The 22,577-nt window shown below is 37.0% G+C and overlaps 4 protein-coding genes and 1 pseudogene across 8 annotated transcripts; 3 read left to right on the plus strand and 2 right to left on the minus strand.

The window, feature by feature from the left end:
• LOC106292839 (high mobility group B protein 3-like) lies at nucleotides 1-1,723 on the plus strand. Of its 3 annotated transcripts, none has more exons than XM_013728501.1 (8): nucleotides 1-76; nucleotides 253-302; nucleotides 394-501; nucleotides 711-768; nucleotides 855-899; nucleotides 990-1,070; nucleotides 1,183-1,272; nucleotides 1,479-1,723. In XM_013728501.1, the coding sequence occupies exons 2-8, from the start codon at nucleotides 262-264 to the stop codon at nucleotides 1,494-1,496; spliced, it is 441 nt and encodes a 146-aa protein (XP_013583955.1). In that variant the 5' UTR covers nucleotides 1-76; nucleotides 253-261; the 3' UTR covers nucleotides 1,497-1,723. The 3 variants fall into 3 exon arrangements, with proteins under 3 accessions (XP_013583955.1, XP_013583954.1, XP_013583953.1); XM_013728500.1 differs by having other exon boundaries at nucleotides 33-64; nucleotides 251-302; XM_013728499.1 differs by lacking the exon at nucleotides 1-76 and adding an exon at nucleotides 87-133.
• Nucleotides 1,724-2,835: 1,112 nt separating this feature from the next.
• Nucleotides 2,836-4,073, plus strand: LOC106296180 (WUSCHEL-related homeobox 14-like). The gene is made up of 3 exons (XM_013732256.1): nucleotides 2,836-3,042; nucleotides 3,217-3,603; nucleotides 3,847-4,073. Exons 1-3 carry the CDS (start codon nucleotides 2,883-2,885, stop codon nucleotides 3,927-3,929), a joined length of 630 nt encoding a protein of 209 aa, XP_013587710.1. The 5' UTR covers nucleotides 2,836-2,882; the 3' UTR covers nucleotides 3,930-4,073.
• Nucleotides 4,074-4,125: 52 nt separating this feature from the next.
• Nucleotides 4,126-15,990, minus strand: LOC106296181 (Fanconi anemia group J protein homolog). Of its 3 annotated transcripts, none has more exons than XR_001261162.1 (30): nucleotides 15,525-15,990; nucleotides 15,194-15,278; nucleotides 15,039-15,114; nucleotides 14,839-14,903; nucleotides 14,707-14,754; nucleotides 14,509-14,609; nucleotides 14,295-14,436; nucleotides 14,110-14,171; nucleotides 13,949-14,022; nucleotides 13,797-13,867; nucleotides 13,516-13,603; nucleotides 13,351-13,429; nucleotides 13,173-13,262; nucleotides 12,964-13,072; nucleotides 12,507-12,600; nucleotides 12,351-12,434; nucleotides 12,116-12,272; nucleotides 11,824-12,005; nucleotides 11,660-11,704; nucleotides 11,492-11,520; nucleotides 11,283-11,404; nucleotides 11,146-11,193; nucleotides 10,925-11,049; nucleotides 10,720-10,854; nucleotides 10,394-10,632; nucleotides 9,356-10,166; nucleotides 9,194-9,265; nucleotides 8,880-9,002; nucleotides 8,694-8,808; nucleotides 4,126-4,272 (listed from the first exon to the last, which is right to left on the minus strand). XR_001261162.1 is itself a non-coding variant. In XM_013732258.1 (29 exons), exons 1-29 carry the CDS (start codon nucleotides 15,880-15,882, stop codon nucleotides 8,773-8,775), a joined length of 3,750 nt encoding a protein of 1,249 aa, XP_013587712.1. In that variant the 5' UTR covers nucleotides 15,883-15,990; the 3' UTR covers nucleotides 8,501-8,772. The 3 variants fall into 3 exon arrangements, 1 of the variants encoding a protein (XP_013587712.1); XR_001261163.1 differs by lacking the exon at nucleotides 4,126-4,272 and adding an exon at nucleotides 6,516-6,562; XM_013732258.1 differs by lacking the exon at nucleotides 4,126-4,272 and having other exon boundaries at nucleotides 8,501-8,808.
• LOC106296182 (dynamin-related protein 4C-like) lies at nucleotides 4,368-5,956 on the plus strand. The gene is made up of 5 exons (XM_013732259.1): nucleotides 4,368-4,595; nucleotides 4,708-4,756; nucleotides 5,096-5,164; nucleotides 5,333-5,396; nucleotides 5,480-5,956. The coding sequence occupies exons 1-5, from the start codon at nucleotides 4,553-4,555 to the stop codon at nucleotides 5,756-5,758; spliced, it is 504 nt and encodes a 167-aa protein (XP_013587713.1). The 5' UTR covers nucleotides 4,368-4,552; the 3' UTR covers nucleotides 5,759-5,956.
• A 4,156-nt stretch (nucleotides 15,991-20,146) lies between the features above and the next one.
• Nucleotides 20,147-20,809, minus strand: LOC106344486 (annotated as a pseudogene).
• Between the last annotated feature and the right edge of the window lie 1,768 nt (nucleotides 20,810-22,577).

Consider the following 22,577-nt stretch of genomic DNA (forward strand, 5'->3'; position numbering starts at 1 on the left):
ATATTTTACAACCCAAGGCGTACAAATCACAAACACGTACCCTCTCTATCTCTCTACGAATCTTCTTCCGTCAAAGGTAAATTTCCTCTCGATTTCTCAAATTCATCTCGATAGTGGATCTCTCTCTCTTTCGGTGATTGTTTTCTCTAGCTCTAAAAATCGAATATCATCTCCGCAGAGATTTTTCTCTGTTTGATTGCGTGTTTTCCCATGTGTATACTCTGATCGCTGATCTTGTTATTTCGTCTGCAGAATCAAAGCATGAAGGGAGGTAAATCAAAGGCTGATACCAAGAGCTCCAAGTAAGTAGATCGATCCTTTTTTTTTTGTTTTGTCGTCTAGTTAGCTCTCTAGATCTCGGAATTTGAAATCGTGTTGTTTATGCGTTGATAGGCTCGCGGTGAACAAGAAGCCTGCAAAGGCAAGCAAAGCGGCTGGGGCTGCGGCTGCTAAGGATCCAAACAAACCTAAGAGGCCTTCCAGTGCCTTCTTCGTTTTCATGTAACCATCCCTCATTGGTTTATTATCGTCTTATCTTCTAAGAATCTCTCTCGTTTCTTTCCTATCTTTTCTATTCAGAACATTACATCATACAAATTAATTTAGGTTTACTGATTCTTTCTTGATGTGATGCTTTTGCTATTACCTGCGTTGAGACTGTATGATCTTTTAAATCGATTTGGCTTCTTTTTTTTTTTGTGATATGAAAGGGAGGATTTCCGTCAGACTTACAAGAAGGATCATCCCAATAACAAATCTGTTGCTGCTGTGAGTAGTGTTATCTGCTTTGCTTTAGATTCCATGTGTTAATAGTATGGTTGAAGCTATTTACTCACAACTTCTATCGCTAACAGGTTGGGAAAGCTGGTGGACACAAGTGGAAATCCTTGTCTGACACTGTTCGTTCTCTAATCTATTATCTTTTTAAGTGTCCTGTTGCATGCTTTACGAGTATTTAATTAACCTTTTTGGGTTTTACAATGGTCTAGGAGAAGGCTCCCTACGTTGCTAAGGCTGACACGCGCAAGGTTGACTACGAGAAGAACATGAAAGCCTACAACAAGAAGCTGGTAATTTTTTACAACAATAGACTTATACTTACATCAGCAGGTGATGTTCTTCTTAGTTATTCAAGGGTGGTACTCGTTGACTTACATTGATGTGTTGGTGTTTTTTTTCCAGGAGGAAGGTCCAAAGGAGGACGAGGAGGAATCTGACAAGTCCGTGTCTGAGGTTAATGATGAGGATGATGCCGATGATGGGAGTGATGAGGTTACTTCTTTATTCTTTCAAGTTATCGCATCATCTTTTATGAATTACAACTCTGTTTAGTTGCTTCTTTAGTTTATATGCATCACTATCGTTATTTGGTTGCATCTTTAGTTTATTTGCATCACTATCATTACTTGGTTGCTTCTTTTGTTTATCAGCCCACTATCCTCTGTAAACCTCTGTGCTTTGCTCTGTTTTATGTGTAGGAGGAAGACGATGACTAAGAAGTTTATGTCCGGTAGCATAATATAGGACGCTGCAATGATCTCTTGGATGTTCTTTCTCATTTTCTCTTCAAAATGTTAACGAAGCTGTTTTAAATGTTTTTTTTTTTTTACTGATTCTACGGGTAATGGAAAAAGCGAATGTAATGAGAGATTTGCAGCTCAATATAAAATATTAAGCCTTTTTATAGCTACGTTTGTTATGATCTTAATGCTCTTTTTTAATCTCCTCCACCTCTAATGAAATGTTGACATGGTTGCTTATTAGAGTTTGGTTTAGAAAATTGTATCTCTAATCAAATCTCAATATACATTCATTATCTACACGCAGTAATAACCTTTAGTGATCGTTTTTAACACGCTCTTAATCAAGGTGTTCCAAAAGTTTATTCCATGACTTTACTTTCTGTTTGGTTGAATTGACTTTAGCTACAAAGGTTGTTAAAATTGTCTGTAGGGGCCTTCTTTCCAGTGACCAAAGCCATGATGAGTTGGTGCTCTTTTCACAAATTTTTATAAAACTCAATACATAATTAGAGTTTTTAAGAATATCTAATTACTTGATTTTTATACAAGAAATATGCTAATTCTGATCATTCTTGAAACTAGTGGAGACTGAGAGCGGAATCCGCGTAACATATCTTTAACCTTTTTGGTCGTTAATTCATACATTTTATTCTTTAATTACAACAATGAAAATGAAAGCATGCTCTTTAGTTCTATTATCTTTTAATTATTAGTCACAAAGATAATATTTTATATTGTGCTGTGATTAAGCCTTGCTTCCGGCTTTATGTAACCACTATATATAAAGTAAAATGCACAATTTGCGTTCTTCTACTCATACAAGCAAAGCTACTGATGAAATAATTACTGAAATTAATTTATGTTAGTTTTAATATGTCATCCACACGTAGGATTAAGATCATCTTATATCATTTTGGAATTTAACACTTTTTTAAAAATTCTCAAATGGTGGATTGACCCGTAAAACTCGAATAGAATGTTGAAATTCTAACACTAAATAGTGACGTGACACACGATTGACCAAAGATTAATCCTTGTGCTTTAATTTTCTAATCAATCTAAAAATTACATTGAATATAAGATATACATCCACAGAAATCAGAATTAAGAATCTAATTCGATCAGTTATAATCAACTTGTGTCCCTAATTTCTCTCTAATTAACCGGTAATTAAATACAATAGTTGATATCTAGTCAAGTTATCTTTTCAGAAAAGTGTTTTATATAACGGTAAGAAATAAATTAAAGATCCTTTATTCATAAAAAGATGTATAAATCAGTCACTTTCGTACAGTATATAGTCTTCATCATATATATGGTAAAAAAAGGAAGAGAAGAAAGCAAAGTGGTGAAAGAGAGATGGAGAGAGAGAACCAAAACGGTGCGTATGTTGGAAGAGGAGTTATGACGGAGGAGCAGATGGAGACTCTCCGTAAGCAGATTGCTGTTTACGCCGTCATTTGTGAACAGCTAGCTCTCCTCCACAACTCTCTCTCTTCTTTCCATCCTCTCTCCTCAGGTACACTTCTTTTCTCTCTACATATAGTGTTTGTAAACGCGGCGCTGCTACTTTAGTGTAAACTGCGTTCGGAAACGATTGGTCTGAACTAGAGTTATTAGCGATTTGCAAACGCATTTTGCGATTAGGTTAATACATATTTATACATGGAAGAAACTTAAGGCTCACGTGTAGGAATAAATCCGAACGGTGATGGATACTTTAATCCGATGGTGGCATCATCAAGCGCTCAGAGGATATCGACTAGGAACCGATGGACTCCGACGTCGACGCAGCTTCAAATACTTGAGAGCATTTACGAGGAAAAAAGCGGAACACCGAACCGACGTAGGATCAGAGAGATCGCAACGGAACTGTCTGAACACGGACAGATCACGGAGACAAATGTTTACAACTGGTTTCAGAACCGGCGGGCTCGGTCCAAACGTAAGCAACCTCAGACGATGGCAACGACTGATCAGGCTGAAGATGCGGCCGTGACGACCGATGAGAAGAGGAGTTGTGGAGATTCTGGAGGGTTTGAGTCTTACGAGCATATACTCTTCCCGAGTCCTGACTTAGGTAAACTTTGTTTGAGATGATTCCATATTATTTTAGTCTAATGCTGCAATGCATTTCTTTTTAAAGTTTGGTTCGGTTTGAAATCTTTAAAGTTCGGTTCCCTCCGGTTTAATTTTTTTTGGGTATAATATTTTAGCGAAATTTTGTTTCATTTTGGGTTGATGAATTTCGGTTTTATTCAGTATGATGATAAAATAATAGAAGAGGTGATTGACTTGTGGTGGTTTATTTTTGTGGTTTCAGGGATTGAGCATTTGTTGAGTAGAGGGGAGCTTTCCGGAGACTTCAATTCGTATACTATAGCTGACATAAAATACAAAGAATGAAGAAAATCTCTAGTCTCTCTACTCTCTCTTCTCCATGTTTCTAGAAGACTTAAGCAATACATTTCGTTATCTTAATTAAAAGGACCTTGTTATGTCTGTGTTTGTGACTTTAACAAGTGCTTCACAAATTGATACGCCCACAACCTTAATAGATGTTCGGCCCATAACAGTGAGAAAAGTGTGTTAGCGTCAAAGCTGCATGTCATTTCCATTGTTCATCACCTCAGGTTTTCACGTCTCCCTCCAGACGTGCGTAGAATTTCGAGTAAATAACGTTTCCAACCTTTTGGTGTCAATGAAAACAACGTGAAATTCTTGATTTTTGCTAGTAGAAGTTCCATAACTAAAGAGTAATGAGAGATTCAATTATATAACCATTAGCGAGAGAAAAACTTATGACAATACTAAAAGCACAATATAAGCCTTGGAGAAGCATGCCAGCTGGACTAGGCAGCGTGATTCTTGAGAAGTCCACCATGAAAACATTGACAAGTCTGTTGCTTTTGTTCTGTTTGTGATCTAGAAGCTGTTTCTTTTTTCACATGATGGCTTATTTGCGTAGCTAATGAGGGCTCTTTGATGGTGTTATAGTCTACGGGAAGTCTGGAAGCCCAGTTGATCATATGAGTTGCTTTGGAGATGTTGCAAGACGCTTTCAGGAAACCGGTAAGATTAAAAACAGCACTCTTATTAAGGCCTTAAAGCAATAGATTCAGTTTTCTGTTTATAAATGAACAATCAACTTGAACTGCTTTTCTTGTGTTGTATGAATTTGCAGATCTAGATGAAGCCACTAAAGGGAAACAATACATCCACTCTTGCCTTAGGTACTTCCATAATGATTTCGATGTTAGTTTTATCTGATCACTGAGGACGTTGCCTATATTTTTCTACCAATGACCAATTGTAGTGATCTATTATCAGCTTAAAGTATGTACTCTTTAAACTCTGCTTTGATTCCATTTCACTTTCCATATTTTGTTTGAGGAGGGAAAATATTGATGGTCAGTCTCGCCAGAGTTTGATTATATGAGATCGAGATCATTTAGGTTATCATTGTAATGAAGATCTATTACTTTTTGATTGTTATTGTGTGTAGAACCTGTCAGAACTGGTTTAGATTGAAATGTTCTGATGTGTGCTGCTCACTTTGCTATGTTCTTCAGGTTCTTTTTCCTAAATTCAGAAGTTTTCCTCCATTGTTTGAGAATACACTCGGGAGCTGACCCTTGCAAGTAAGTTTCTCTTATTGGCTCTATTTTATATATCGTGTGTTGTCAAGTTAATATTTTTTTGCTTTGCCTATCAATCACATGTAATTTTTCTCTTCTCATGAAGACATGGGATTACATACTTAATTTTGGTCTACTTCTCTGAAGCTCACAAGTCCAGAATTGTATCAGGTTTTTCTCTCCTTTGGTATCTATGACTAACTATCTGGATAGGTCTCTAGACGACTTGAAACTGGTAGTTTGCTTATTACTACTGTTTACTAGGTCAACTAGAATTATTAAATTGCTGCTTTGCTTGTTATGATGCATATACGCAAGTATCACGCTCATTTACTGCAAAAGGCGTTTGGAATGAAGATGAGGATTGCAGCCTACTGGCCTATCGTCTTGCAGAGAATTATTGACAGCATCTCAATGCATCTTCACCTCTCTGTGAATTATCTGGTCAACAGTCGCTTTCAGACAGAGATCATAGCTGAAATGGTGGATTTTGGAGGTGGTGGAAGAGTTGAGAGGATGCTGCGAGGTGATGAGCAAGAGAAGGAGATAATGAAGAGCCGTATCGGTCTCTTGAAGGATAGTGTTGAGGTCGTTTAGCCATTCCTCTTGGTTAAAACAAAATTGGCTTCGGTTTTCGTAAAGTTTGTGTTATGAGTGGCTTCGGTTTGATTGGTTTTCTGATGTCTTTTTTTTCCTTTATTTTGGGAAGTGATTGCGTTATCAATCTTTGTAAGGAGATAACAATGATTCAAACACGATGGTATAGTTTACGTGCAATAATTGAAGTTCTCATTATTGTAAGAATTATTTGTTTAGCAAAACAAAAAAAAAACAAATAGAACTTGCTCACCTCCTAGCGTTGTGAAGTTTAAATAAAAACCAAACCAACCGATCCCACAACAGACAAAAACTCAACAAAACCAAACCAAATTTGATTCAAACCTAAAGGAAACAGTTTATTTATTCCAAAGTTTTGTACTGAACCAAAAGGGAAATTCAGCGACTTATTTTAGTAGGTGATAATGTGGAAATGCAATTCCGGACATATATTTATCCATCTTATTAAAATTTGAAGTACAAAAGATATAACATTTTATAGTTGAAAAAAAAAGAAAGAAATAACATTAATATTTCCTTTAAAAACTATTGAACAATGCTTAAGATTATTTGATTCTCGTGTTTATTTTATTAAACCGGTGAAATTGCTAACAGTTATACATTTAGTAACCGGTCGTACCATATTTATTATCTAAACATGTTATGTTAATTTGAGTTATGGCATTTGTCATGTTTTTCGTAGATCATAATACCGGTTTAGTTCATTTTATTTTGAAGACTGGTTATTGGCAAGATTTGAAGCATTTGTCGTCAGCTCCCCCTCCAAGATCGTTATCCCCATCTCTGCAACACATGAACAAATCAACAATCATAAGAAACTGAACCGTTCAATAATCGTAATAAACTGAACCGAAATTTAAACAGTTAAATTTTTTGAATCAGAATACATAAATACCAGCTATCTGTAAACATTTAAGATAGTATTCTTTTTCTATTCTCAACAATATTTTCTAAAATGTATATCAACATTTAACGCATAAAAAGTTATGCTATAGAGAAATATTCGAGTGATATAAAACGAGATCTAAAAAATATTTGAAATCGCTTTCAAATTTGGATATATTCAAATCTGAATTTTAAAATAGAATAATATATGTTAAATGGTTATTTAAAATAATATATAAAAATGCAGAAATCGTGAAAAAATTCGTTACATAAACGGAATTAATTTTGGTTATTTTTTAAAACTTGCATATTATCTTTAAAGGAAAGAATATATTCAAACATGAAAAAAATATCTTAATATTTCTCAACATAGTGTTTACAAAATCCCCCAATATATCATTCTCAAATAGTAAACCAAAATAATTAATCCTATTAAAATCTAATTTATTACTGTACATGAATATTAGTGTTATTATTTGAAAAATAAAATGTCTACATAATTAATTAATAATGCTAATAATGTTTTTTATTTTTTTTTTAGCATGTTTCCAACTTTGAGATTTTACTTCCTTAGGTATTTACAGCAGAATATACCCTGATATGCGCAATTGCTGGTTACAAAAAGCCATATATCTCCCTAATGGATGGAATAACAATGGGATTTGGCCTTGGCCTTTCCGGACATGGTCGATACCGTGTGATAACAGAGGTAAAAACAGATCAAGACTTGGTGTACTTTTTTGTATACAATGTGAATTCTTTTTCATATTTTTGTTTTATATTTCAGAGGACGGTTCTAGCCATGCCGGAAAATGGAATTGGGTTGTTCCCAGATGTCGGGTTTTCATATATAGCAGCTCATAGCCCTGGGGGAGGAACTGTTTGTATGTTCATATGAAATTCTGTAACTGGCTGCTATTTACGTGTTGATTTCCCAAATGAAACTTTTGTTGCCCAATAATATCTGCAGATGCTTATCTTGGTTTAACTGGAAAAAGAATCCTAAAGCATCCGCTACAATTCAACTTTCTAGATTCCCAACAGCATCATGCTAATATTTTTTTTTGTTAGATTCATTTTAATTTTCAAATTTTTAATGGTTACACTACATTTAAGTTATTTTGGTTAAATACGATTTGGTTCATTCTAATTTTTTTGAAATAAATTATATGATATAATGTGATATGAAACTCAACTAAACTTCAATTTAAAATATTGTCAATTAGCAAGAGCAAAATTTCCAACAAATAATTTTGTTATAAGACAAAGTTCAACAAATTCTAAAATAATTTACAAAAGATAATTAATAAAATCTTAAAAATAAATAAAACTTCATTTTTTTGTTAAATAAAATATACAAATTATTATCTATGGCTTTATTGAAACGATTTATATAGTACTTTAAAATATATATTTTTATAATTTTATTACATTACATTATATTTTCAATTTATTTATCTTGGAAAAGGATTAATTAATATCGTGTGAAATAATTAGTGTAAATATTAAAATTTGAAACTCTTAGAAAATGTATCAGTTGTTTTTATTTTAGATTTTCTTTAACTATATCAAAGTGAAATAAAAATCAAAAGAACAAATATAAATCATTACATTTTCCTTAATTTTTTTATTTAATAGTTTTATGTATACTAAAAATCCATTAGTGATTCTTTCAACTCAAACCAACAAATTTTAATAAAATTTACAATATACCTTTAAATTAAAAAAAAAACATATTTATTATTTTAAAATGTTTTATAAAATTAAAATATTAAATATTTTTATTGTAAATTCACCCGTCCGTAGGGCGGGCCAACTCCTAGTATTCATAAAGATGGAAAAATAAATCTAATAACCGAATAAATTGTGTTTTTTTTTTGGTTGTCACAACCAAATAAATTATGTATGTTATGTATACGTGACCAATTCACGGTGAGTTGCGGGATTGCCAAGACCTAAACACAAGCTAATTTCCGAATAAAAAGCTGGCCATGTATAGATGCAAAAAAGCCTAAATCTTTCTTCTTACCACAGGTGCAAAGTTCCTTGGTTGACATCAGCTGAGGACAGCTTAATGCCGGTTTGGCTTCTTAGACTACATTCTTTTTCTAGGCAGTTTTGCTTGTGCGTTTCGGTAGTCTCAACTGCACACAGATGAAGATAATGAATATTAAGGTTAGGGAACTAGAGTCCATGTTATTTTTCTTTCCCAGACCTTTGATTTTGTAGTCCTCCAGCCTCCTGAATCTTGCTGTTGCGTTGGGGAGTATGCAAATCTCTCTATTGACTTAAACACATCACTCTTGTCCGCATCTGTATTGCTGACATCAGGAGATTTCTACAAAAACAAAAAAGTAAGGTTGCTGTCTATTCCTACAATGAAATCGATCTAAAACTATATTTTGACACATCAAATAAGATGTTAGACTTTGGCTTGAAAGCATTAAACTCATCTTAGTTCAATCTCAATTTGTTCCCAACTGAAACATCCGATTGATTCTCTTATATGAGTGAGGCGTGCAAGAATACCTCATGCTTTAACGCTGTTTCCTTGCTTGCATCATCTTCTGTGACATCTACTTGATCAGCAAAGAACAAAATCTGCCAACACGTAAGGATCCTGATATAAGCAAAGTTCAAGACAATGGACCAAATCATTATGAAGAAGAATCACTACTAAAGTCGGCTTACTTTGCTGAGAAACTGGACATTTGATGAATCAGTAGCCTTAACTTGCACTCCAAGACACCTATTTGGGATACTACAGAAAGGGCAAAAGATAGTATTGAAAACACATCCATCTCGCTGGCACCAAACTCCCTGGCCTATTGCGCTTTCAGAACTTCTGCAGAGTCTCTGATTAACTAATGCGCAATCTGTCATGACAACTGAAACACTTGTTGCCATTTCTTCAGGACCGGTTCCTAATGTTTCCTTCAGAAGAGACAGCAGATACGTTTTGGACGACGAAGTCAACACGCATCTGGGATGTGAGTGGTTCTCAGGGCGACCTAAAGAACTTCTGCAGAGGGAACAAGATATCTTCATCACCCTCTGATTCACTTCTGGAAAAGCATATACATTGTCGTTTTGGGATCTTGATTCGGTACTCCCTAACCCAAATTCAATTCTTCTGGTGAAACTTGTGTGATCTGTGGGTCTGGTACTAGTACTAGGAGCATTGCTGTTTTCTTCTTCAAGGTCAATGACTGGAGAGCTTGTAAATTTTCTTCTCTTCAAAGCATGGGAATTTACACTCATGCTCAGAGGTGACTCAGCTCCAAGAGGAGATTTTCTTAAATTTCCAGTAGATTTACGCTGCTTCAGGAATTCATCAGGAGACCTCGGAGATCTCAAACCTGTTGCTGGGCTAGAGCTCTCATTCTTCGAGCAAGAACATGGACTGGCTCCAGAAATGCCTTTGAACATACCAGAGATTTCCTTAACAAATGCTGTTTCTGGATCTTCATCACAATTGGTTACAGAAGACACCTCACAATACCTGCACATAGCAGTTTTTAAGTTTGCAGAAACATATATGTATAATATAAACTTGCATTCTGCAGTATTTTAATAAAAAAATTCGCATGACATGCTAGTTCTTAAGTTGAAGCTAGCTACCTCTAACAATCATGCCACTTTAGGGCAATTATTCCTCATTATACTTATATGGTGTGAATCTAATAAAAACTCGGCAAGTATTAAGCAAAACTTGTCAGATATATTTACCCAGGCTCAGGTTGGACCTCACACTCAAGGTCAATGACTTCTTCCTCTTTAACTTGAATGAATGTTTGAGAAGGTATGTCACCTACAGATGATAACTGAGAAATGGAGGTTCCATAGTTCACACCAGAAAGCCGCATGGATCTCGAGCCTCCGGCTATTTTTGGTTTCCAGTCTTCATTCATAAAATCATATTTTGGATTCGAACTTGTATTGTCCTCTACTTTCACCACCTTCTTACCCTGCACAAAAATTCATGATCAATAATAATAATTTTTTTTATGAGAAAACACCACAAACCAGAAAACATATTTGCTTTTAGAATGTACTTTTGGCTCTTCATGATTGCATTCCATCTGAATCTGATTTTCCTTCTTTATGCATTCCTTTCTTAGGTATTCCGAAGAAAAGTTTTGCTCAACAGTATGATCTTGGGACCCTAACATCTTACTGTCGACTCGTTCCTGCATGCAATTCTCGAACTTTAATGGTTATGTAATAAAGTTTCTCGGAAGGGACTGAGATGGTTTGAACCTTGGCACTGTTGAAAAAAGATCTTAACCCTTCCATAGATTCTTCAAAATTATCATACAGTTTGATAGACTGCCTTAGCCACTTTGAAATAGACGCTCTGTTCCGTTGTTCTCTGTATCGCTCATCTGGACACACCAAAACAAAGAAAAGTTCTCATAGCTGAAACAGAACAAAATGTTTTAATAGTGTTGAGCAGTGACTATATGAAATCTTATAAGTACCTAAGAATATGATGGCCCCATAATCAAACCTATGCCGGATACACCGCCCTGTAAAGAAACATACCATGATGAATAGCCTGTTACAGAGTTAAAATTAACTGGAAGTAAGTGACAGAAAGCAAGTTATCACATCAAACCTGCTGCTTGATTCAAAGCACGATAGGCTTGTTGGCAATACCAGTCACTCCCTCCAAGAAGGTTCTTAGATGATTTATACATATCATTATATTTTTTCTTTAGTCCGACTTGAAGATCATGCCTGTCAATAAAGCGACTCGTTAGAAAACAGTACTCTGAAGAAGATCAGAAACAAGGCTGACGATTTTAAAAGAGATAGAAATCTTACAAGTTTGGAAATGGAATGCCAACAATTATCTGTGTTTAATCATCAAGGTTAACAGGCCATTCATTAACCAAATTGACCAGTACAAATCCCATTTGTCCTAAAGCCGCAGCAAAGGGTTACTATGAATGACTAAACAAAATACCAAGACAATGCCGTTGAAAAGGATACAACCGCCCTGGCGTTGTCATCAGCAAAGTCAATTCCTTCTGAAACCTGTGAGAAACATGTAGACTAACTCAAATCTCGAATCCATTTACACCTATATCTTAGGATCGTATTGCTCCCTTTAATTGTACACCAATTACAGAAACCAAGAAAAAAAAATGACAAACCTTTCCTCTACAAACTGCCAAAAATGCAGCTCCTTTCTTGGAATCATCCTGAAACTCAGTTTTAACCAGCCCTGCTTTCTTTAATCTTCTATTTCTCCCAATCAATCTGTTCTTCCCGCGGATAGAATCATAATAACCCTTCAGAACAGAATCGAAGTCATCCTGGGCTCCTCCTCTCGGCTCTGCAACAAAGGACAAATTTATTTGGTTTTTAACAATAAAACAAAATGCATCACTATATGATTTTTCTGGAACAGTTTCTACATGATCATAGAAGGTAAAAGTGACCCACCAACAAAGAGGTCCTTCTTCAAGCAGAGCCGAGACCATTGCCCAGTTTCACGCCAACGAGTGCAGAGTTTTTCCATCAACTTATAGCTTGGAAAGAATACAAGCGAGCCTCCTGGAACAATAGTGCAAACTTCTTCCAACGATTTCCCTAGCGCATCCTTCAAAGAAAAGTAGAGGATCGTGTCAATAGACGAAAACAATGCATCTCAGTACAAATCAACAGATTTACACAGTACCTGGAATGAGTATGAATCAGCTGTTTTATAACTTCCATTTAGGGGATAATTACCAGGACCATTGGAGATTGCACCAGCCCACACCTGGAACAAAGAGGCGTTAAATCGTACATTCAGTTCTGGAAACCGTTGCTAAGTGGAGAGATTAGTCACAACCTGCAGATTAATATCAATTACATGTGGAGCTTCTAAACAAGTGCCAAACTGCATCCCAAGTTCAGATGAGAAAGAATTCATCGGTGACAAAGTCCTACAATTCACAATAAAAAACAAACTCAAAAACTTAATCACTACTGAAAGAGATGGCACAATGAAACGATGAAAATTTAGCAAACTCCTAGCCCTGGGGGTAAGGTGAAGACTAGAATGCTATGCATAGATCTAAAGTAGAAACACATATGTTACCGCAACATAAAATGTGATCAAATTAAACTTAACAAAAAAAAAGATAAGGATGATTCATTGTAAATTGATGATGTCGTCGTTTTTAACAAAGCCATATTCTTTGCAGAAATTAACAAGAAGTTCTCACTTGAAAAAAGAAAAAGGTGTACGTGAATTTGAAAAGGGTGACTAAATATTTTGCAGAAGCAATAGTCAGGATAGTACTTACCCGGATGTTAAAATGATGGATAAAGAAAGATCAGCTAAGTCTTTGAAAACAACGGACGGATTCATACACCATAAGCTGAAAGTATGCGTCCAGGTACCAGAAGAATCTCCTGCATCCCAGCAGACCAAAAATGAACACCATTTGTTTCTACAGACGGGTAAAAATTCAAAAAATTCCACTAAATAGATCTCTCGGAGAGTCACTTCTACCTCTTTTTGTAGAGCGTTGTAAACCCAGTTGGTAATCTAAGATGTGACTTCCATTTCTTGAAAAGAAGTATGTAAGTGAAGCGAACAACTCTGCATGAAAGTTGGGCAATAAGCTCTCCCATCCTTAAAATGATAATACAAAGAACAATGCCTAATAAAGTTAGTAAGACGAAAAAACCTTCTAGTGTCAAAACAGAGATCCCACTTAAATGAAGCATATCTGATTCCATTTCTGCCTCCTTTGATGTTCTGATCGCCTTGAGCAGTGTAAGCACAATGTCACATTCAAGTATCGTATAAAGGCCTGTGAGCCAAGCCAGATAACAGCGAAGAACTGACTTACCTTTGTAAAGCAATTCAATAAGATTGGGAAGCATTCCCGAGTAATATTAGATTCCTCGAGCTCTTTTAAAGCTTTATCTCCAGTCCAGCTGTTAAATGATAAACAACCAAAAGTTTTATGAAGAGTAATGCACTAATGCATATAAATATGCCTGCTTCTAACAAATTACACTTGCAACAAAACAACTCTCATGGAAAATAAGAAACCAAGAATATAGATACAGTTGGAACCTTTTCAAATTAAAAAGTAAAGAGATGATTGGAAGAAGACTTTCAACCTACCTAGAGAAATAGTGCTGAAAATCACGTTTTTCTAGAGAATCCTTTTTTCTTCCAATCCAGCTTATCAATCCCTATATCCATAGAACACTCAATATTAAATAGTAGTCATTAATTTTGCACCTCTGAATATTATCTTGCCGCTACTGAATTACCTCTACTACTTCACATAAAGGTTGATATATCATTGGCTGGGCCACGCTCATCTGTTCCAGTTCACTCTGCAATTCTGTATAACATAAAGCCAACATTAGTAAAGTAAAAGTCAGTGAACAGAACCATGAATAATAGCAGAGATAGTTTGAGTTGTATATACTGAAAAGAGTCTCTTCGTCCAAGTTAATGCTTCCTGCTTCACGAGCAATGTCTTCCATATTGCTGCGTACAGAGAAAGTGTTTAGTCCATGGACTTAACCACCAACATCAGAAACTTGTTGGCAACTAATGTTTCATATATAAGTGCAAATCTATTAAACCTACACAAAAGGTTATGAAGCTTACTGTGCTTCATCAAATATTATAATCGCTCCTTTCAGATCTACTTCAACTCCTGCTCGAATGACAGGATTAACTATGTATGAATAAGGGAAAAAAATCAGTTCTGCATTCTCCGCCAATGACCAGGCAGCATAATATGGACAGCCTACAAAAAAATATTATTTGAGATTAAGAAATAGAAAAAAAAAATAAACTGAAAAATGAAACCAAGTCTCACCTCTTACACTTTTCCCAACTTTGACAAGATCTTCAATATCGTGAATCTCATTATGACCTCTCTGTTGAAGCGAAGGGTGAGATGTGATTTTACTGACGTTCCTGGAAGTTAAGGAAAACGATTACATAACTTAGCCAGCTAACAACAAAAGAGGAAAAAACAAAGAACTTAGATCAACAGCAAAAAAAAGAAACTCACTTAAACTCAGAACATTGTATGTTTGTCTTATCCTTTAGGAGCAACCGACTGTGCAAAGAATACATGTTAGCATACAGGCTACGCAGTAACTGAAAAAATGGTGCGATGATACGAATGTGGATGAAGATTTACCATTCTTCATCTACATTCTCCTTCCCATGTACATGACGATTAGTACAGTAATGCTTTCTTGAAGCCTTACATAACGAAGATGGATCCATGAATGTAAAAAAAACAACAACTTCGATGAGTGTCAGAAAACACAAATCATCTTGATTAACCAAAGTAAAAAAAATTCCTAAAAGAGAGATCAAAATCAAAAATTGACATACCAAGACAGCCATGGGAACTCTGTAACCAGTCTTCTTATACTCACGAATGACTTGAGTAATCTGAGAATGAGTTCGTCTACAAAACAAACAATCAATTATTAATTAGCAAAACAAAGTTTTATACAGCAAACATTTAGTAATATGAAGCTGCTTACGAAGCATAGTATATTGTAGGAACTTTGGGTTTCTTCTTAGTTGCAGTCTCAGCTGGCTCCTTATTATTGCTAGCCAAAGGAGTATCTATTCACACATTAACCAGAAAAAAAAAAAAAAAAACCGGTTCATCTTCCCCAATCAATAAATGCAATTAGCAATAGATCAGAGCTTAACCGGAAAATTGTAAACTAATACCGGTCCATCTTCCCAATCAATAGATGCAATTAACAATAAACCAGAGCTTAACCGGAAATTGTAAATCAATACCGGTTAATCTTCCCCAATCTAAAACCCTAACCAATACATGCGATCGATCAATAAACCACGAACCTGCGGGCTGAGTTTCGGGTATGAATCCACCTCCGTGATTCAACGGATCGGTCGCTGCCTCAGGCGTAGCTTTCGATGAATGCGTCAGGTTCCCTTTCAGAAGCCGCGTTTTGTGGTTTTGCTGCCAAGCGAGCACCGAGCAGAGCAGGGAGAGAGATTTGCCAGTACCAGTGGGAGACTCGAGCAGCGCGTGGCAGTGGCCGTCTCTCTGGGCGCGATCGAGCGTGGATATGACGCGGCTCATGAAGGCGAGCTGGGTTCCGTAGGGCTGGTAAGGGAATTCGACTTGGAGGCCTCCGATTTGGTAGACGTTTTTAGGGGTTTGTTTCGATTCCGATTTGGCGGTTGTGGAAACCATCTTTGGTCGTCGAGATTCTTCGGAGGGTCGGTGATGGGAAGAAGATGAGAACTGAGGTTTGAGGATTAAGCGTTGTTGGTGATAAATGGGCGGGAAAATTTGACTGACTATTTCGAGTTTCTTGTTTTGGCGCTCGTTGGTTTTGATAGGGGAAGCTAAGATTTGAAAACGACGTGCAGTTCACGTCGTTTAAGAGAGAACGGTAATACTTTTGTAAGTGGGCTTATTTAAACCCATTTTCTTTTATGTTGTTATTCTTTTAAAAGCCCAATTATTTTTCGTACGTACAATAAAAACAAATCAACATTCTATAAAACTTAAATCTTTGCAGAGATAATAGTTGTTCTTGCGTTTAAACATGATGCGGAACTCTCTAAAAACATTGGTTTTTATTTAAAAACTCTTACATGAAGAACACAAACTTTAAAATCTGACTTAATCCCTGATCAAAACAGAAAAGAGGTATAACAATACCTTATTATAAAGTTTCTTACCTAATATTAGGGTCCCATCCACCATTTCCTGTCCCATTTTTGCATCACCCAACTAAGCACCTTTTCACATAGCAATTTGATCGATTCAAAGCTCTCAAGTCTTGGGGGTCTGTTGCGATGAAGTTATAAGTGAATGAGAGTAGTTTACACGGGTTACCAGAGATAGTTAATTCAACTGGAATTTTTTTTTGCCAATACGGAGGTTCCTAGTTCGAATGATTGCTGAAACAAAATGTTATTGGATGAATTCCCCTTGAGGGGTTCATTATATTAGATAGGCTATATAAAGCCAAAGTTGTTACACATATCACGTTATACAGTTGAGATATTAACGAGATAGATACTAGAGAATGAGAAATATTCTCTTATATTCTTTCACCCTCCCGCAGTCGAAGCATCGTATGGTAAGATGGTGAGACTGGAGCGGAACTATTCAAAGAGTGTTGTCGGGAGTCCTTTTGTGAAGATGTCCGCATATTGGAGTGATGTTGGGACGTGTAACACTTTCACTTCATCAATGGCCACCTTCTCGCGTACGAAATGGATATCCAACTCCACGTGATTTGTCCTTTGATGTTTGACGGGGTTAGAAGAGAGGTATATTGATCCAATGTTGTCGCAGTAGATGAGAGAGGCTTTGGTGATCTTGTAGTGGAGTTAAAGCATTAGGTTGCGTATCCAGCAGAGTTCTGCAACCGTGTTGGCAACACCTTTGTATTCAGCTTCAGAGCTCGATCTTGAAACCGTTGGTTGTCTCTTAGCTGACCAGGAGACAAGACTTGGGCCGAGAAAGACACAGAACCCTGAGGTTGATCTTCGAGTATCAGGACAACCTCCCCAGTCCGCATTTGTATAGGCTGTCAATGTGTCGATATTACCTCTATAGAGCTGTTGTCCATGTGAAATTGTACCCTTGACATATCATATGATGCGCTTCAATGCTTGAAAGAGTGGAACGCGAGGGTCATGCATATAGAGACAAATTTGATGGATTGCGTAGGAGATGTCGGGGCGTGTGAATGTGAGGTACTGTAAGGCTCCTGCTAAGCTGTGATATTCTTTGGGGTTCTCAAGCTTGTCTCCTTCCTCTGCTGAAAGTTTGGATTTGATGTCTACGGGCGTGGTGACCGGTTTTGATGTTCCCATGTTTGCGCGATCGATTATGTCCTGAGCATACGCGCTTTGACTGAGGAAGAGGCCTTCTTTGTTGAAGTCCGCCTTTATTCCTAGGAAGTGCTGAAGACGACCAAGATCAGTCATGGGAAATTCGGTTTTGAGTACCGCAATGATCTTGTTTAGGAGTGTCGTTGATGATGCTGTTAAGACAATGTCATCAACGTATAACAGAATGTATGCGAGTTCAGCTCCTTTCCCAAAAACAAATAAAGATGTATCCGCCCTGCTAATGACAAAGCTAAGTTTCATTAGAAATTTTGCAAAGCGCACATTCCAGGCCCGTGGAGCTTGCTTTAGGCCATAGATAGCCTTTCGAAGCTTGCAGACATGGTTGGGATGTTCTTTGCTGACAAAACCTGGCGGCTGATGCATGTAGACTGTCTACTCTAGGTCACCATGGAGGAAGGCGTTTTGTACATCCAATTGATGTATCGGCCAGTTGTTTGCGACACCCATGTGGAGTACAGTCCGAATGGTTGCTGGTTTCACCACCGGGCTAAAGGTTTCGTCGAAGTCAATACCTGCCTCCAGTGATTTACCATTCGGGACTATACGAGACTTGTGCTTCTTGATCTTCCCATTTCCATCGTATTTGTGTCTGTGGAGCCACATTGACCTGATAATATTGACATTTTTCGGACGTGGTACCAAGTCCCAAGTCCTAGTCTTAAGCATAGCACCATATTCATTGATGGGTTCCAGTTTGGGTCGGCTAAGGCTTGGATATGGCTCTTTGGTAGGGGCGATTTGGTAGTGGTAAGAAGAGAAACAATAGGTTTAGGTTTTGTGATTCCAGACCGTGCTCTCGTTGTCATTGGGTGACGAGATGGAGCCGTCTGAATGGGGTTAATGGGTGGGTTGGGTTGTGGTGGCTGAGGCGCAGGTAGAGGTTTGGTAAGTATGGTTTTGAAAATGGGTGCGGGTTCATCTTGATGGTCAAGAAAGTGATACTTTGAACCACCATTTTTTGTTTCTGCAACAGGGAATTTGTCCTCATCAAAGTAGACGTGTCTGGAGAGGATTATTTTGTTGGTTTTTAGGTTTAGACAACGGTAACCACGGTGTTAAGATGGGTAGCCAAGAAATAGGCAAGGTGTAGAGCGAGGTGAGAGTTTAGAGAGATGGGAATGGTTGAGGTTTGGAAAGCATAATCAACCAAACACTCTGAAGTGGTCATAAGTCGGGGTTTGATGAAAGAGGACAGTATGTGGTATTTGGTTTTGGATTGCTGCAGAAGGAATGATGTTGATGAGATGAACCGCGACATGGAGGGCTTCAACCCAATAACTCGGTGAGAGTTTAGCCTGAGCAAGTAAAGACCGGATAGCACTATTGATCGTGCGGATCATGCGTTCGGACTTACCGTTTTGCTGAGACGTATGGGGATAGGAAAATCTAACTTGTATTCCATTCGTATCAAGGTATTTTCGAAATTGAATGTTGTTAAATTCCTCTCCATTGTCACATTGGAAGTTTTTGATTAAGGCAGAGAAGTGAAGGAATTTTGAGAAGACCTCACTATTCTTTCTTATGGGATATACCCAGACATAATGAGAGAATTGATCCATGAATAAAACATAGTAGCGAAGGCCACTTATGCTTAATTTAGGAGAGGACCAAACGTCCGAATGGACGATTTCAAAAGGGCCGTAGTTTGAGTAGATGATTTGTGAAATGGTAATTTTGTTTGTTTGGAAATTAGGCAAGGTTCACACGAAGATGGAAACAAAGTCTTATTGATTTAATAGAATTTGAAGAACAAAGGGAATTTAAAACAACTTTATTTGTATGGCCAAGTCGTTTGTGCCATAAAAAAGGAGAAGACGCTAAAAGAGCAGCGGAAGTTGCAGGCGATTGCGTTTTGATGGAAGCTGGAACAGAGTACAAATCGCCTGAGCTCTCACAGTGGAGCAGGGTTTTTTTGGTGAGAAGGTCTTTCACAGAAAAGCCAAAGGGGTCAAAATCAACAGAACACCAATTATCACGAGTAAATTTGCGAACAAAGATTAGGTTTTTCACAATCTGGGGAGTTACCAGAACATTGGATAAGGTTAGAGGACGAGTTGGTGTTTTAAGAAGAGAAGAACCAATAGAGGTTACAGGGATTTTGGAACCATTACCCACAATGATCAATTTACCGGTGCTATTATTAAGATTGACGTGAGAGTACTTGCCGAGTTTGTGATGTGCGTTGTGGCACCGGAGTCCATGAACCAGTCCGCAATGATGTTGTCTGGCATCGTGTCTGTCGTGTAAGCTTCTCCGAATGGTTGGAGTTCCGTGAGTTGAGCTTGATGATTGTTGTTGAAGATTGGTCTCGGCGAAGGAGAAGCATTTGCATACGGGCCTCGGTTTGTTGGTTGTTGATTGAATGGGCTTCAATTTGCAAGCTGGGTCGGCCAGTTGGTCATTGGGCCTTGAGTGGACCACATCTGTGGGGGAGCCCAGTAATTGAAGTTAGGGCGAGAGTTGTAGTTGCTTTGTCCTCGGTAGCGGTTGCCTATGCGATTTCCCCGGTAATTGTTGGAGTTGTTCTGTGTTTTCTGGTTTCGGCGTGGCTGAGTGTTGTTGCTTTCGTCAGTAGCAGTCATGGCCTAGGTGGAGGAAGAAGATGTGTCCTTGTGAACCGGTAGAGGTTGCTTGTGAGCCTTCTTCAATCGTTGTTCCTCCATCTCCAGCATCGAGGTTGCGTTGTCAAACGAAGGGAACGGCTCCTTATGTTTGATAACATTGATAATGTTATCATATTTCTCATTTAGACCATTTAGCAAGCACATGACAAGGGTCCTATCAGAGATCGGCGCATCCACATTGGTGAGAAGACCTGCAAGCGATTTGAGTTTCTGTGTGTACTCATGGATGGTTTGATCACCTATTTCTGTTGTGCGGAGGTCGTTGTCGAGCTGTATGGACCGTGCCTCCTTGTTGCTGTGAAATTGATTTTCGATGCGTAGCCACACATCTCGGGCCGTACCGCCGGTTTTGAAGCTTGATCAGAACAGGGGCTGCGTGAGGGTTCCGTAGATCCAGAGCTTTACAAGACCGTCTCGTTTTTGCCAGGCAACATCAGCATCGTCTTGTGGTTGAGTCGTGCCGTCAAGATGTCCTAGCACATCAAAGGCTAAGCAGTGGGTCATGAAAAGCTCTCTCCAGGCATCATAATTGTGGTCAACCAGATCAAGTGTGATCGGGATATGGGTTTTGATATTTGTAACGCCAAAGGCGCGTTCATGTGGTTGGGGTTGGGGTTGAGCCATTTTGCGAAGACAGAGAGATATTAGAAAAAAAGTGTGAGATAAGAGATAATAGAGAAGAGTTGGCGTAGAAAAATTTCAGATCAGAAGCTATAGCTCTGATACCATGTTATAGATGAATTTCCCTTGAGGAGTTCATTATATTAGATATGCTATATAAAGCCAAAGTTGTTACACATATCACGTTATACAATTGAGATAGATACTAGAGAATTAGGAATATTCTTCTATATTCTTTCACAAAACTAATATCAAAATGTTGTTATTTGAAGCATAAGGTATTAGGGAATTTGTCTCCGAACTTTTTGATATTTAAAAAAAAAAATTTAAGGATTCATTTTATTTTAATCTTGGATGCATGGGAATCTCACTCTATTTTGGAAGAGTTGTTTTGCTATAGGTGTGAGTATTCGGATGTTCTAGGAATTATTAGAGCTTCATTAGTATAATTGAAAATGAATTTGACTATTGTGTTAAAGATTTCCGATTTGAGTCACAATTGAAACAAAACTAATACTGAATTTTGTTTTCGGCATGAGGGATTATAGACTTCGGCCCTGAAATTACTCGTATTCAGAAAAAAAAAAATTATTCCAGAGGTTCATTTTATATTTTATCTTGGATGCCTAGAATCTCATTGCAGTTTCGTAGAATTGTTTTGCTGTTTTTGTGAGCTTTTTTCCGTGAGACTATTCCTCGGTGAAACTAGCGAATCGCATGGAACCAGAAATTCTAAAACAACCTTTAGACTCCATGTTCAGTATCGATGTTAAGCTTTTCAAGTAGATACCAAAATATTTTTTTTAAATTGTTTTATCTTGGACTTTAACTAGTAAATCTGACAACAACATGCATCAGTAGTACATATGGCATAGTAATAACCATGATCTCTACACCAAAAATGGCAGGCGCCTGCTCCTCCACGACGACATATTTCTTCATCGAAACACTGTTTATCCATCTCCTTTACTCCATAACCTGTTTTATAAAATAAATATTACTGACCCTTAATCTATCAAATCATAGTTTTTCTTATCAACTATTTTTGGACTACCATTTAAATTAGAATGGTCAAACTAAAATATGTATTCTAATATTTAACATAATCTTATTTGATTTTCAATATACTATCTACTATATATATATATGCTATTATTGACTGGTAGAGCTAATTACAAAACAGTACCAATATGCTATATAAATTTATTCATTAAAAACAGTACAAAATCTTGTTCCTCTAAGAAAAAAACACTGTACAAAACATTTTTAGTAATTATAAAATGAAGAGTAACCAATACCTGGAATATTTATAGCAGTCGGTCGACAATGAACGGTAGATACGATGAAAAGGGCAGTGAAAAGAAATGCTGCTAAACTTTTTAAGGTGATAGCCATTTTTATAATAATCTCCTAACTTTTTTTGTTCTGTTTTGTCTTCTGTATTTGTATTGTATTATATATATAGTGAGACAACTATACGTAACGTTTTAGTCAAAAAGAAAAAAAAAGATAATTATATGTAACTATGGTCGGTCCGCGCTACGCGCGGGATATGATTTTCTAGTTATTATGGTTTGTATATATTTTGTTGTTTGTGTGTTTATATTTTCTTAATTTTTGTGTTGTTTTGTTGGATGTTTATGTCAAAATTAGAGGGTTAATTGTTGTCTATTATGTTTGGGCTTAGAATGATTGCTATGTGGGCAATGTGGACATGTGTCAAATTTTTTTTCTATTTTGGTTTTTGATTATTTGTGGTGCACAGTAATAT

This window comes from Brassica oleracea, chromosome C5, assembly GCF_000695525.1.
Source record: "Brassica oleracea var. oleracea cultivar TO1000 chromosome C5, BOL, whole genome shotgun sequence".
Taxonomy (NCBI): Eukaryota; Viridiplantae; Streptophyta; class Magnoliopsida; order Brassicales; family Brassicaceae; genus Brassica; species Brassica oleracea.

Coding starts and splice junctions, on each gene's coding strand:
- LOC106292839 (XM_013728501.1), top strand. CDS start 262: ATGAAGGGAGGTAAATCAAAGGCTGATACCAAGAGCTCCAA. Junction 502..710: donor AGTGCCTTCTTCGTTTTCAT/GTAACCATCCCT, acceptor GTGATATGAAAG/GGAGGATTTCCGTCAGACTT. Junction 1,071..1,182: donor AAGCCTACAACAAGAAGCTG/GTAATTTTTTAC, acceptor TTTTTTTTCCAG/GAGGAAGGTCCAAAGGAGGA.
- LOC106296180 (XM_013732256.1), top strand. CDS start 2,883: ATGGAGAGAGAGAACCAAAACGGTGCGTATGTTGGAAGAGGAGTTATG. Junction 3,043..3,216: donor TTTCCATCCTCTCTCCTCAG/GTACACTTCTTT, acceptor GCTCACGTGTAG/GAATAAATCCGAACGGTGAT. Junction 3,604..3,846: donor CTTCCCGAGTCCTGACTTAG/GTAAACTTTGTT, acceptor TTGTGGTTTCAG/GGATTGAGCATTTGTTGAGT.
- LOC106296182 (XM_013732259.1), top strand. CDS start 4,553: ATGAGTTGCTTTGGAGATGTTGCAAGACGCTTTCAGGAAACCG. Junction 4,596..4,707: donor AAGACGCTTTCAGGAAACCG/GTAAGATTAAAA, acceptor ATGAATTTGCAG/ATCTAGATGAAGCCACTAAA. Junction 5,397..5,479: donor CTCTAGACGACTTGAAACTG/GTAGTTTGCTTA, acceptor CATATACGCAAG/TATCACGCTCATTTACTGCA.
- LOC106296181 (XM_013732258.1), bottom strand. CDS start 15,882: ATGGTTTCCACAACCGCCAAATCGGAATCGAAACAAACCCCTAAAAAC. Junction 13,604..13,796: donor TTTCAGCACTATTTCTCTAG/GTAGGTTGAAAG, acceptor ATCATTTAACAG/CTGGACTGGAGATAAAGCTT. Junction 8,809..8,879: donor GGAGGACTACAAAATCAAAG/GTCTGGGAAAGA, acceptor ATCTGTGTGCAG/TTGAGACTACCGAAACGCAC.